The sequence below is a fragment of the Sinocyclocheilus rhinocerous genome, unplaced genomic scaffold (assembly GCF_001515625.1).
Source record: "Sinocyclocheilus rhinocerous isolate Xijiao unplaced genomic scaffold, SAMN03320098_v1.1 scaffold21, whole genome shotgun sequence".
NCBI lineage: Eukaryota > Metazoa > Chordata > Actinopteri > Cypriniformes > Cyprinidae > Sinocyclocheilus > Sinocyclocheilus rhinocerous.
The window spans coordinates 752,471-767,553 of record NW_015641422.1 but is presented as its reverse complement, the minus strand read 5'-3'; the positions used below and the strand labels follow the sequence as shown (position 1 = coordinate 767,553).

The 15,083-nt window shown below is 38.0% G+C and overlaps 1 protein-coding gene across 1 annotated transcript in view; it reads right to left on the bottom strand.

Annotated features, from left to right (window-relative positions):
• LOC107754786 (atrial natriuretic peptide receptor 1-like) overlaps positions 1 to 15,083 on the bottom strand; it is a 102,094-nt gene that overhangs the window by 12,955 nt on the left and 74,056 nt on the right. The window contains exons 6-12 of the mRNA XM_016571373.1: positions 9,295 to 9,389; positions 9,050 to 9,194; positions 7,210 to 7,246; positions 4,592 to 4,712; positions 4,418 to 4,492; positions 931 to 1,008; positions 630 to 734 (exon numbers count right to left, since the gene is read on the bottom strand). Coding sequence (XP_016426859.1) covers positions 630 to 734; positions 931 to 1,008; positions 4,418 to 4,492; positions 4,592 to 4,712; positions 7,210 to 7,246; positions 9,050 to 9,194; positions 9,295 to 9,389 — 656 coding nt within the window. The remainder of the gene's footprint in view (positions 1 to 629; positions 735 to 930; positions 1,009 to 4,417; positions 4,493 to 4,591; positions 4,713 to 7,209; positions 7,247 to 9,049; positions 9,195 to 9,294; positions 9,390 to 15,083) is intronic.

Below are 15,083 nucleotides of genomic sequence, written 5' to 3'. Positions count from 1 at the left end.
CTGAAGTTGAACAAGTTACTAAAACTAAAATTGAAATAAAAATAAATGAAAACTTAATAGAAATGTAAAAAAGAAAAAAAAAAGAAAAAAATAGATTAAAATTTATAAATAAATTAAAATAAATTGAAAAAAATTAACTGATAAATATGAACTGAAAAACTGAAAATATAAAATGATTAGCTAATCGAAAATATTGTGTTTGTCCTATCTGTCAAAGATACATGCAGTGTAGCCATAGAAGAAGATATCTTAGAAGGCAGCATAGTTATTCATGTCAGAAATATGTCTAAAAATGTTGTCTAATTAGACGGTAGAAGCTGCAAGTAGTGATGATTATTTTTGTGTTTGTGAACATTTATGTGTCTATACATTTAAAAAAGACAAAAAAAATGTTTAATGAATTATTTAACACTTAAATGTATTATGTATTTATTTATGTACTGTATGTATTTATTTGTTTGTTTATTTATGCATGCAGTAAAAAAGGTTGGCAAGGCAAGCCAAAATTTGAATCCTTATTATTGAGCCCTGCTTGGTGAAACAAAAAGTGTTGCATAAACACGAGTCGTCTATTAATACATCAACTGTAGGTGCAGTAACTGTGAGCAGTGGGGTGCGTGAGTGTTCACCTGTAAGCTTCCTCGAGGGCAGTACTCAGTAAGGATGCAGATGTTGGGTGGGTCGATACAAGAGCCGATAAAGCGCGTCAAGTGTTCATTCTGTACATCACGCATCTATTATAGGAGGAGAAAGGAACAGAAGGGAAAAGAGGAGGGAGAACAGCATGACGAGGAGAGGACAAAGAGAGAGAGAGAGCTGTTTAGTCCCTCTTTTCCATCAGTCCCCGGCTATTAATATCTCCCAGGACATCATATAAACTTAATTAAGGCACCTGGCAAAAAGCACAAAACGGCATGGATGCACACTTACATGTTTGAGTTCAAACAGCACTTTCCTGGTGAGCTCGATGCGTTTCTTGTTGACATACTTAATGGCTGTTATGTTTCCCTGGAAAAGAGGCATCAACGCACATTAGTTTCACCCCGATTACTATCGTGGACTTGGCAAAGAGCTGGAGGGTTTTGGGAACGGGGTACCATCATTTAAGAGAAGAAAAAGAGCAACATAACGCGTTAATTAAGCACCATCCTAATTAATGGGGGAAATGATGATATGTGGACATGAATAGCGCTCATCCTCAGGGGTTCTGCTTAATTGGAGAGGAACTATAGCTCATCCATTGAAGAACGGGCCCATTAGCCAGGGCACGCCGACGGCATCATAGGAGATCCAAAGATGAACCCTTCCATCATTTGACACTTCTGTTGCTAGGCAGAATTTGTTATTTATTTATGTTCAAAACAGCACACAGCCTGGAACAGAATCACACAACTCACAGCAATAGAATGAAAAGGTAAAACAAAACAGAACTGGAAGTGGGTGGGGCTTAGTAGACCAGATTTTCCGTGCGTTCCATTCGGAAGGGCTCATCCCTATGCCCTAATCCCTTCATGAAGTGAAGTGAAGTGACATGTGGCCAAAGGGTTTACCCTCCGGAGTGAGAGCTTCGAAGAGGCGCTGTCATCATGCAAAGAATCTGCGCAAAGGATCATGGGAGCCCGAAGTGTCCATTAGTTGTACCCTTCGAAATCCTTCATTCCGAAGGGCACTTTGAAGTGGCCAGTTTTGAGCACTTTGGTTTGGAACGACCCTTCAATATGTCGGCCATGATTGTTTTCACTTCCGAAGTGCCCTTCGGTGGGCGATATATTCCGTTTGGAACGCACCGCTAGTCTCTAATTAGGGTGGTCATATGTGCCATTTTTACGGGACACGTCCTGGCCAGGATTTTTATATTGCCAAAAACATAGTAGTTTGGCCAATAACATGCAGGAATTGTACATAACCGACCAATTGTGGCACGTGAGAAGGTAGGAACTACAGAGAACGATCAAAGCGATGCAAATACGCGCAAGTTAGGTGTGTTTGTTCGTTCGTTCGACTTGAAGCGGCGCTGTGCAGACCGATCATTGTGTGACACCAAAGTACCGTGAGAGCGATTCGAAAGCATAAGGAACCGCCTGCTCTGCTCTCTATAGCTCTTGCGAATGTCATACAACGATCGTCTGCATGGTGCAAACTGCCAAAACTGGATATTTTAGGCAATATAGAAATCCTGGCAAAGACGTGTCCCGTAAAATGGCCTGTATGGTCACCCTATCTCTAATTGGTCACAATGAATGTGTCTAAATAAAAAACGTACTATTTTGACTATTTTTAGTTCAACCCTTGTGAAAAAGAAGTACAATTATAGTTTCTATTTATATCAAAAGGAATTAGTTAAACTTTAGAGTGATTTTTGACCCAGTTAAGCAGAACTTAAGTACATCTTTATATGTAATTTCATAATTACTTCTATTGTCTTTGAAATATGGTTAAAGTGCATTGCTGAATTCAGTGACAAACATTAATGGTAAACATGATTAAAAATTGTATGCCATATTTAAATATATTTGTAGTGATGAAGTTGCAATTAGGGTCAAATTTTACATATATATTACATATAGGGTCAGATTTACTAACAGCTTGCGCCAGCGCAAACCGTCTTTTGGCGTTAAAATAGTACTGTCAGGATTTACTAAAGAAGCGCAGTCTTTAGAATTAGCGCTGAAAAGGTGTGGACACCGTTATTTTTGCGTCTGACCTTATTGAATATGCATTTGTAGGAGTTTCTCTTTCAGACGCAAAATTTACGGGAGGAGAGTATTAAAATGAATCACGCAATGCGTTTTACTAACGTTTGCGCTCGTCAAATTACTGGTATTTGCACCATTATTTAACGGCCAAAAAAGCATGTCTTAAAGCAGGCGGTAATTTGCGCTGCTCTTGGTAGACTGCGCTGGTCATTATGGAAATGATCTGGCTGCATCTGTTTTCTTTAATGTGCGCATTGTCAGTAAATCACACACAGAATTTTCCCCTCCCATCGGCGCTTTTATGGAATGGCACTCTAACGCTAATTTGCCCAGTTTAGTAAATCTGGCCCTTAAAATATGTTATACCACTTATACGTTATACTACATTTTGAGCTAAAAATGACATTACTTAAACTGTCATAAATCGTCTCAGGTTACGTATGTAACCCTAGTTCCTCGATGGAACGAGACGCTGCGTCGGAAACGCTAGGGGAACGCCTTCAGCGTGACGGGCTCTGAACCTCATGTGTAATCAGACCAATAGATGGGTGAGACGTCACGGGCGGGTGACGTAATGACCAGGAGCTATGAAAGCACGTGCGTTGAGACCAGCGTCAGCTTCTAGGAATGAAGCAAGCGCTCAATGCGGGCAGTCAGCGCTCTCAAGAGCTGACTCAGCATGCTCCGCTCCCAGGCAGACAACGCACAAACTGTGTGTATCCGCACCCGTAATGAAACGCGGGCAGGGAGGAACACACAGTTTGAAACGCTGGCTGCCTTCGCCCCTACTCAAATGGTGTGTTTTATCATGTGCTTTAGACATATTTCTTTTCTTTTCTTTTTCTTTCCCTACGGGACAGACAACACCAAATAGGACACACAAACGGATATCAGACTGACACACACACAGAGCGCTTGCTGAATGACAAAAAGCTGATGCTGGTCTCACCGCACGTGCTTTTATAGCTCCTGGTCATTACGTCCCCCCGCCGTGACGTCTCGCCCATCTATTGGTCTGATTACACACGAGATTCAGAGCCCGTCACGCTGAAGGGCGTTCCCCTAGCGATTTCGACGCAGCTCGAGTTCCTGAAGAGGAACTTGAATGCGCTGGAGCAGACTGGTTTCTTTAAAAAAAAAAAAACACCTGGCAGATTATTACTGTCCAAGTGAACAATGTAAAAAAAAGAAAAAAAGAAAAAAAGAAACTAAAATAAAGTTATATAAGTGTAAGTTTATTATTATAAAAAAATGCAAAAAAACACTATTTTTAAATTTTAAATGAAATAGATATTTTCCAAACCATGTTTTACTCTAAACCTGCGTGAAAATCAAAGCAAGTTGTGTTCCAAATTTGAGGTTGATATCTTAAAAATGAGCTCTCAGTAAGCTTTTGATTGAGCGCAGTACCAGATGTTTCCACTTGATTAAACTATATATTTTGTGTGTGTGTGTGTGTGTGTTCACATTGCAATTTTCATACCATTCAGACGAAGTAAAAAAAATAACATGCTTCCTTTTAACAAGGCTAATAAAGTGGCAACTACAATTTTACTTAAAAATGTCTCCAACAAAAGACAAAACATCTTGAAATTTGAATGTGATCCAGTGGAGGGGTTGTCATACGCCCCCTTAAGGTAGGAAATATAAGAAACAGTTATTAGCCAACAAGATTTGCAAGCCAGTGGCCCATCCACACCTCACCACCAAACCTTTAATACCTTGTAATAGCCGGTCTTGGCATAGATCTGGAAGTTTCCCTCCATAGTCAGCAGTGAGCCGTAGTTAGAGCCTCTCTGTGTGTGGAGAGATGAATAAGACATGAGCAGCTTTACTCAAACTATAGGAAACTATTGGAAATGACAGGGTGTGTATGTGTGTGTGTTTCCCCTCACCAATGACATGGTGAGTTTGCTGCAGGCTCTGCGCAGCACCTTCTCCATGTTACTCATCTGGATGTCCTCCCAGTGCACACGCCACAGCTGTGCGGTCAACTCATTCTCCAGCTTCAGCTTCCTGACGCCGCCGAGTGACGGACAGGGACGAGACAGAGAGAGAAAGAAAGAAGAGTAAAAATAAGCAGAGGAAAGGGACAATGAGAGATGGGATGCAACTGGGAAAAACCTCAGATGAAAAATTGTAATAAATGAGAAGGAGAACAACATTTATTTGGCATAGATGTTAAATAATACAAATCAATATGTGCATCACTGTCAGCACCGGCATAGAGTGTATTGAATTTAGGTAACAATATGATGCTCAATAATCAATACCGGTAAAACAGCTTTCAAGTGGCACATGTACAGATAAAATGTCCTTCAGAGGAAAATAACTTAAAATTCAGTTTTATTATTAGAATTTGCATGAAATAAACAAACTTTTCCATTGACAGACTCTCTCTTCTTTGTCAATAGTGTTACATGTTGATACAAATAATACTAAATGTCCCTTCAAAAAATATTTTTCATGAATTTGTCTTAAAATAATAGTATTTGTGTTTAAACCATTTCAATTTGACAGAATGTGACAATAAATCCTTTTTTTTTAAACAAATAATTTTACATGTAAAATGAAATAAACCAAATCCGTATGCACAGGAAAGAAACTTCTTCTATTTCATAGACTCTTTAATTATAAGACACTTTATTAAAACATATATAATTTTCTATATAGGAAATGTGTACATTGCAGTTTTGCCATTTGAAAGTGAGCAACAGCATCTGCCAAAGCAATTGTAGAATGACCCACTGGAGAATCTGGTATTTATCAAAAAAAGGCAGATGAAATCACAGAAACAGAAGATCATCAATGCACAACATATGACAGTCTAAAGCAGGGCTCTCCAGTCCAGCCTGATCTCACAGGAAAAAATAACTATTTTACAAGATGACGATTACGCATGATTACCATTATGACACGATACGATTACATATGATCACGCATGAAGACCAGCCATAACATACAATTGAGATTTGTGTACAAATACCACTTAGCCACAAATTCGCCAAAATGTAAAACAGTTACAAATTGCTATTAGACCGCAATTCAACCTTAATGTGAGTGAGAGCTATTTGAAAGGATGAATTAATCTACTTGATTGATATACCATCTGTGTCTTTGGATTACACTTCAGGATGACAACAACACACTGTTGCTGTTTTCACTGTCAGTCACTACCATATGTCCTAGGAATCATAATGAAATCTCTTGATATCCTGCGTCAATGAATATCATTCACTTTCTGTTGGTCACTTCGACAAGCAAAATTTGCATAGCTGGCCACGGCCCGGATATTCGGGTATAAATCGTTCATAACACACTCATAACTTCAGTCATTTGTGGCGCTTTGTATAGGGACCCCTAGTGTTGGAAATTTGACACAACGTCGAAGTGACCGACTGAAAGGGAACGTCTCGGTTACATATGGTAACCTTTGTTCGTTTTTCTGGCATTGCTGATCTCTTCATCATTTTCTGTTAGCCCATCAGATAAAATTGGGTAAAATGAGAAAAATATTCTAAAATGACTTTTAATATCTTAGCTATTTCAGGTGAAAGCTGAATGGGGCTCTCTGCCTGTCATAATAATACATCATAATGTGTGAGTAATTTTTATAACTGAGCAATTTATATGACTGCAACATATGCAAATGAAAACTCTGAAAGTATCCTATTAAATGTAGAAATGTGTGTAACACTATAAAAATATTTAATATTTTAAAATGTTAAATGAAATGTTAAAATAGCTCTTATAATCTCATTCAAGTATTATGAAAAATAAGTGCAATTACGTAAGGAATAATTAACCGTAGTATATGTGGAATAATTGATTCCGGGCCGTTGGATTATTAGAAAAATAATGCACACCCGAGGTGGTGATGCGGCCATGATGCGAAGCGGAGTTACACCTCGATGAATGAATTATTTTCATTATTTCCCTGAAAATAACTGCACACCTTAGAACGTTCGTCAGCCAATCAGATTCAAGCATTCAACGGCCCCGTAATATAAATAAAAATAACATGAATGTTATAGGATCTACATCATATTTGGAGAACAGCTGAAAATTAGATTAAGCACAACCATCTTTGACTGCAAATCTTGGCATGAACTTAATAGAAATCATATGCATTTCATTGTCACTGGATACATGGCCACATATGGTATTAAGTGATGAAGTCATGGAGACGTAGACTGAGTTGCTATATCTTTCTCTGTTGTGGTCTGGCAGTAAGTTCCCTAATTAAACACCAGGAACAGATAGAGGAGGAGAAAGACAGAAAGAAAGACAGACAGAGAGATATAAAATCAGACCCAGATCGCCCAAAGCTCAATATTTGCACACCTGACATGTAGTGTTACATCATGTCTACACTGCAGGCCAGTGACATGACCCAACGAGAACGCTCATGTTATAATCAATAAAGCTTGATTAAAGTGCTCTAGTTTTTGTCACGTCTCGTCACCCACTCTCAGTATAGACATTGTGTTTGTCTGCACGGGTTTCAACTGACCTGTATATGAAGACTGTGACCGTTACGATGATGAAAAAAAAAATTACCAACCTCAAATGTTTGAACACCAGTGTATATTTTGATTTGAATCATTTTTTATCTTAGTGCTGAACTAACTACTAAAATAAAACTGGCAATTTATTAAGAAATATTGTAAGTATTGTAATAGTATACAGTATTAGATTTGATGAATTCTGTGATGTTTTGTGCTGTTAGTTGGTTGGTTTCCTTCTTCCATCTTTAATAAAATGACATAATTTGGTATAGTTGGATAATTTACTATGAAATTTACTTCAAGCAATGGTTTACTTTGGCTCTTAATTTCTCTCCTGTTAATTTTCTTAACATTGTATAAATAATCAAGCTCTAATTAACTAAGCTGATGCGCCTGAGCTTTAACAGAGCATATTTCAGTCTGCCTGCTGTACAGAAAGACCTGTAAACACAAGCATGTTCATTAAAAATGCTGTTAAAATTAAGCTGCAGTTAAAAATGGTGCTGCACAACAGGAATAACCCATTTTAGATATGTCTTTTCTTACTCTTGCTCCTCAGTGGGCTCTTTGAGGATCATTTTCAGGTGACGAGTGTTTCACACGCTCTCACAATACTGATCAACTGTTGTGTGCTATTTTTTGGATCTGTTATTAACCTAAATTTAATTAAGCAACATTACAGAACTACATTAAAACAACATGAAACATGCCTCGATTTAATTATCACGTTAATCATTAACTCCAAGTGTTTTATCCTGCTTACACATACACATTTTTGCATCTATTAACTCATCACTACAATCTTCATTTCAGAAGGTACTGATTCTACTTTGAAATATTACAGTACACTCACTTATAATGAGAAACATTATTCAACACTTTATACTTCTATATATGATGCATGCAAATGTATACTTAATGTATTCTGAAAAATACTCATAAGTGAAGAATAATGTGCAGTCAGCCAGTCATTGTCACAAAATATATCTCAACAGTATTAAAATAAACGAATGAAATGGTTGACTATATAATGCCTTGCTTATTGCATGGCTACTTATAAATGCAAGGACATGAAATATTGATTTGAGTCTAATTTATTGGGAACATGACATTTGGGAACATGATTTTGGCTCATATGACCCCTTTAAGTGCATTCACAGGATTATTTAAAGGCTTCTGTTTGCTAGCAATGCACGCTACTTTCATGCATCTGATTATCAGATAAACCTCGCGCTCTTATTTCAAGGTTGTTGTTTCAAGGTTCCTTCGTACATTCGGTTCAATGACATTGTTAAAACACTTTTATCATTCAATGCAGGGCAGGACTGGGGTTAAAATTTGGCCCTGGACAAATCCAGCCCATCTGGCCCACGAGTTCCCCCATGAATGTTTTGCTGGGTTATAGGGCTGTTAATTAACAGTAAATAACAATAGATATTACTGAATTCATAGCAAATGCAACAAACTTAATGCATTTTTGTCACTTGACAGTAAAGTGATTTAAAGTGAAGACACTTGATTTTGAGCTACATGTAGAATGCAGGAAATTTATTGCTAATAAATCCTGACATCATTTCCTCACCCTCATGTCATTCCAAACCTGTATGACTTAGTTTCTTCTGTAGAACACAAAAGATATTTTGTAGAACGTTACCAAACCATTTTGGTTACCCTTGATTTATACTGTATGGACAAATATTTCTTGAATTTCTGAAATTATCTTCTTTTATGTTCCACAGAAGAAAGAAATTCATACAGGTTTGGAATGACACGATGTTGAGTAAATGACATGAGTATAATGGTGTCTTTTCATACAGGTCTATTATTACATGAGTTATATAGGGCTGCACTCACTTGCCAGGCAGGCAGGGTTGTCGTTTTTGAAGCCACACAGTGGGATATCTGGAGGCGGACTTCCCTTCAGCCAGTACACCTTCATCCCTGGCTCCGGAATCATCCGCTTCTGACTGCCATTATACACGGACACAATCTAGGACATACAGCCATCATTTCAGCAGCGGTGAGATGGGTTTAGCCAGTAATGTATTTTAAATGTGAAGAGGTATATGATCAGATGAAGGCCTCTGTACCTGATAAACTCCAGTATCTGTGTCGGTCATGTCCCATAGAGCAAAGTCAATCTCCCGATCGCCATTCTCATCCAGCTGAACGAGTCCAGTAACCCCTTTCAAGATTAGAAAACAAACATTAGATCAGAGGTTCATATAAAAGCTGGTGTGTCAGGCTGTGCAATGCATTTTGAGCCGTTTAGGAGAAAACGCATTGTTTACATGCTGAATGTAAACAATGCTGATTATGTTGATTACATTCTGGGGAAAGCTCGCACATATGCTACTCACTAAAATGGCAGAACTCAGGGAGAAGAACTGTGGAATAAATTATGTTATTTTAGTTTACTTTGCACACAAAAACTATTCTCGTAGCTTCGCAAAATTGAAGTTGAGCCACTGAGGTCTTGCTACGTTTCTGGGAACATGCAGGGCCTATGCAGGGTCAGAGAGCTCTCAGATTTCATCAACCGAAGATGAACGAAGATCATCCTAATGGTTTTTAATTTACGAGTCTTACGGTTTTGGAACGACATGAGGGTGAGTAATTAATGACAGAATTTTAATTTTGAGTGAGTGAAGTGACATGTGGCCAAGTATGGTGACCCATACTAGGAATTAGTGCTCTGCATTTAACCCATCCAAAGTGCACACACACACAGCAGTGAACACACACACACCGTGAACACACACCCGGAGCAGTGGGCAGCCATTTTTGCTGCGGCGCCCGGGGAGCAGTTGGGGGTTCGGTGCCTTGCTCAAGGGCACCTCAGTCGTGGTATTGAAGGTGGGAGAGAACGCTGTACATTCACTCCCCCCACCTACAATCCCTGCCGGTACGAGACTCGAACCCGCTACCTTTGGGTTACGAGTCCGACTCTCTAACCATTAGGCCACGACTTCCCCCACACATTTTGGGGTGAACTATCCCTTTAAGTACATCTATATATTACATTTCATAATTACTTCTTTGGTCTTTAAAATATGGTTAAAATATAAAAGCATTTATGGTAAACTAAAATATACTGTAAAGTCACTTCAATTGAAACTTCCATGTCATGTATTTAAATAAATTTGTAATTACACATTTGTAATAATGAAATTACAAATTAGTACATTTGAAATATATTAACTTTAAATGAAATATCAAATAACACACTACAATTAAAATCAAATATTTTACATGTGCTTTAGTATGTTAGTCAACACATCGAAATAAGTGTACTTCTTTAAAGCACGACAAAAGATTATTAAAATATAATGTGTACAAAGTACACCTTTTAAGTGTGTAAAGAAACATAGGGCCAGATTTACCAAACAGGGCAAAATTCCAAAACAGCGCTGATGGGCGTAGAAATTTCTGCGTGTGATTAACTGACAATGCGCAAATTAAAGAACACAGACGCACCATCTCATTTGCATATCGTCCAACCCAATATACTAAATGCAGTGCAAATTAGCGTAATCGCAAATAAGCAGAGCCGATGCTCATCAGGTGTGGTTAATCAACTTACGACACAGACGCAAATTAGTTTAAGACATGCTTTTTTGTGGCATTAAATAATGGCGAAAATACTAGTAATTTGACGAGCGCAAACGTTAGTAAATTGTGTTGCGTGATTCATTTTAATTCTCTCCTCCCATAGATTTTGCGTCTGAAAGGGAAACTCCTAGAAATTAATATTCAATAAGGTCAGGAGCAAAAATAACTGTCTCCACACCTTTTCAGCGCTAATTCTTCACTGCGTGTCTTTAGTAAATCCTATCTTAACCAAAAAGACGGTTTGCGCTGGCACATAGTCATGAAAGAGTACTCCACATACACTTAAGTGGCCTTTTATTTCATTAATATTATATTATTGTTTTTTGTATTGCATGTATTTTTTTTAATATAATTTAAAGCGTACAATCAATGCAATTAAGCACACCACATTTTCACAAGTGTTGTATTGAGCATTTGGTCTAATTTGCACTGGCACATCATTAATCATTCATCATGTAGCAGTTTAAATATAATTGATGGATGAACACAAGGCTAACGCAGTCAGCAGCAGATGCACAGCACCTCTAGGAAAAAAAGTCTTGGCCAAACCACACAGGGGAAACGAGGCTAAAAGATAATCACACCTCATTTATCCAGTAGATTTTCCCATCATTGATGCAGTAAGCACTGAGCAAGCACACTACGCTTCTTGCCAGCAATGTGACTCTTTCCCAGCACTCAGCATTAATGCCCACAACCTGACTGCAGTTTTCTGATTCCTGGCACTGAGCCTAGAACACCTGAGTTCTGCTAACCCATGCAGAGACATTCAATAGGCTGTGATTTAACAAGCCATGGCCAGTTTCTCATAGCTTTTCCACAGTACCAAAAAACAAAACAAAAAAAACAAAACAACAACTATCAAATGGCTTAAACCATTTATGGTAGTGTTCTAACTTTTTTTTAACTTGTTTTAGAGCATTAGATTATAAAAGCTTATTTCCACCACGAAATAAAAATATGAAAAAAGGTAACTGTGCTTTTTATCTCACAATTTTTTTTTCAGTTTGTTTCTCAGAATTGCGAGTTTACATCTCAAAATTGCGAGGTTCCATCTCACAATTAATATAACTATTTTTCTCAAATTTTTAGACACCTGACCAGACTGCATGCACATGCAGAGAAAAAAAGTCGGAATTGTGAGATGCAATCTCAGAATTCTGTGAAAAAAAAAAAAAATCTGAATTGCAGGATGTAAACTGACGGAAAAAGTCAGAAGTTGGAATTGTAAACTGAGAATTCAGAGAAAAATTCAAAATTGTGATATGTAAACAAAGAATTCTGAGTAAGAAAGTCAGAATTGCGAGATGTAAACTCAGAATTCTGAAGAAAAAAAATCAGTATTGTGAGATTTTAGTCACATATCAGAAAATGGCAGCTTTATTAATTAGATCTAGAGGTCTTTTCGGGTGGAATGTTTTTCTCCTCAGAAATGCAAATTCGAAGTGCGTGTGTGTGAGTTTAAAATAAACTGAATGTTCTTTGATGTGTTTGGTCCATCTGCTGTGGTCTACCACCTCAACCTCTTCCCAACAGCCCCTGTGATTATGAACACAGATCTGCTGTCCTGCACCGTATCCGACACTCAGACATTCTGTGCCACCACAGCACGCTGATTCAATAAAATCGCTAAATCTAGCACGAGCCATGCAAAACTCACCACCACAATGCGAGGGGTTTCTGTGGTTGCCAGGATGGTGTTATGTGATTTATAGCTCTAGGTTAGTTGTTTTCAACTAGAACACCTCAGCAATCTTGCAAGATGGTCGCAAGATGACTTAAAATCATTTTCAAATTGTATTAAAATAATCTAAGTCGATCAAAAAATTTAAAATAAGATATGTACACCAACAACATGGGACGATATTTCTCAGTATGCTGAAAATAGACTGAAAATGAGCTCTCACTTGGACAGTTTTCATTTTCACTGCAATGTAGAGATCTGTACAGACTGATTTTGCTCTACTGCAAGTTTCATTCTTCATGCACTACTTTCAGATTTCAATTTTTATATTTCAGAGTAGGTGTCCCTGCATATAATTAATCTGTTCTAATGCATGCATTTGAAGTACTAAACCACTCAAACATTAAAATTGTTATTTACTGACCCTCATGTTGTAGGCTGTCAAGATTCACAGAACAAAAATGCTTCATTAAAGGGAAATTCTCCCATAATTCAAATTAAATGTGACCTATGGTGCAGGTTTGGCATCATTATGTTACAAAACACTCAAGAACCTATGGCATTTGAGGTTTCTGATGATGCCTAGTAAGCACTGAAGCTGATTAGGAAGAAAGACCCACGTTAACAGTATTTTAAAAATACAGCATTTTTGGAACAACATGAGAATGAGTAAATAAATACTACATTTCATTTTTTGGATGAACTATTGTTTTAACAGGTACAGAGGCACGTTAAAAATAACTGAATTTGTTGTGGAACTTGGCTGATTCACAACAGTCTGATTCTAGTTATAAGAGTCTTTAGAGAGTTGCTATTCCTGAAATCCTTTACCCCATGTCATGTTCCCCTTGTATACTTTCTAATTTCCATGTCAAAATGGTGTGAGGGGATTTGAATGCGTAACGACTACATGTATTTTGTCAAGCTGCAGACTCTTTCAACCCTTGAAGTTATGTGTCATGAGTCCGGTGAGTATCGCTTTCAGTGTCAGCGGGATGGAGAATGATTTTTACTGCCTCAGCGTGTTGATACTGATCAATACTGCTCACCGTGGGAAGCGAGACAGAGACAGACTGCAATGGCGATGAGCAAGACATGTTAATGGAGTAGAAATAATAACATAGTGACGCGGAAAACACAATAAAGACAGAATCGGCCAAGACTGCGATAAGAAATCAATGCTGAATAAAGAGACTCAAAGACAGTGTTGTGTCTAGAGAGACTCTATTAAAACAGATGTCATGAATGCACATCTCTCTCAGCAGTAATGGTGATTTGGGCTCCCATGGTCCCAGCGGAGAGCCAGGTTCAGCTAGCAGCATAGAGTTTCATCCCTGTTACGGCACTGTACGGTTTCCATTTGAGCCTCACTAATAGGCCGCCAATATAAAGTGTGTGTGTGCATGTGTGTATGTGTGTTAAGTGGGGGTACGTGCATGTGTGCATGCTCCGGAGTGTTTGTCTCTCAGATCGAGGATATAGTTCCCTCCCTCCTCAATATCTGAGCCGGAGTGTACCTGTTTTTGCAGCATCAAATTGAATGAATAAGGAAAGTGGTTACTGGAGCCTGCAATAGTGTGTACTCTTCGAAACAGCCCCTTTAGTTAGATTGAATTCAGAGTAAAACATCTTTTTATGAGGTTGCATCTATGTAATTAGACATCAGCGTTAGCGATAATTTGACAGACCCCCTCTTGCATGAAGCGACAGGAGAAAAAAGCAACGCTGCCGTGACTGGCATGGCTTTCTTCCTTTAATTTAAGCACTAATTAGCTTGGTATTTACAAATAACAGCAGTGAAGTAAGAGGGAAATGACATGCAGGACTTGTTGTTTCTAAAAAACAAGGAGCTTACTTTCAGAAAAACTTGTATACATTTAGAATGCAATGTAAAATAAAAGTATCTGATGAATGTAAGATTATGGTAAAAAAGATTAATGCTAAATTAAATGCATGATCATTAAAAATGGATGCGTAAAAAACATGGTTATTAAAATTTTACAGGAATTAGGAAATTGATTAAGCATAATCATCTGCAGTAATTTCTGCTGGTTATTTATCCTGAAAACATGTCATTTTCATTTGATATTTTCATGATCTTGAACTGGTAACAAGCCTTCATAAGCTTTTATACTTGACGTTGCCAAGAGTTGTCAAGAGTTTCAATCCCACATTCAGAGCTTTTATCTTAAATGGATACATTTTCTGCCAAGTGTTTTAATTAATCCCTGTTACGTATCCGGTCCATGAACTTCCGTCTGCTAGCCATCAGAGGTCACCCTTTCCATTTTCATTGACTCTCGCACTACACACTGTTGCATATCACCCCGGACTACATATCCCATCATTCATTGCACTGATTGCACACAGCACTGATTGCACTCAGCTGTTTCACTGATTGCACACAGCACTGATTGCACTCAGCTGTTTCACTGATTGCACACAGCACTGATTGCACTCAGCTGTTTCACTGATTGCACACAGCACTGATTGCACACAGCTGTTTCATATCACTCACTCACTATTTAACACTCACTCTGATCCCTTCCCGGTGCCGAGTATTGTTTAGCGTTTATCACTCTC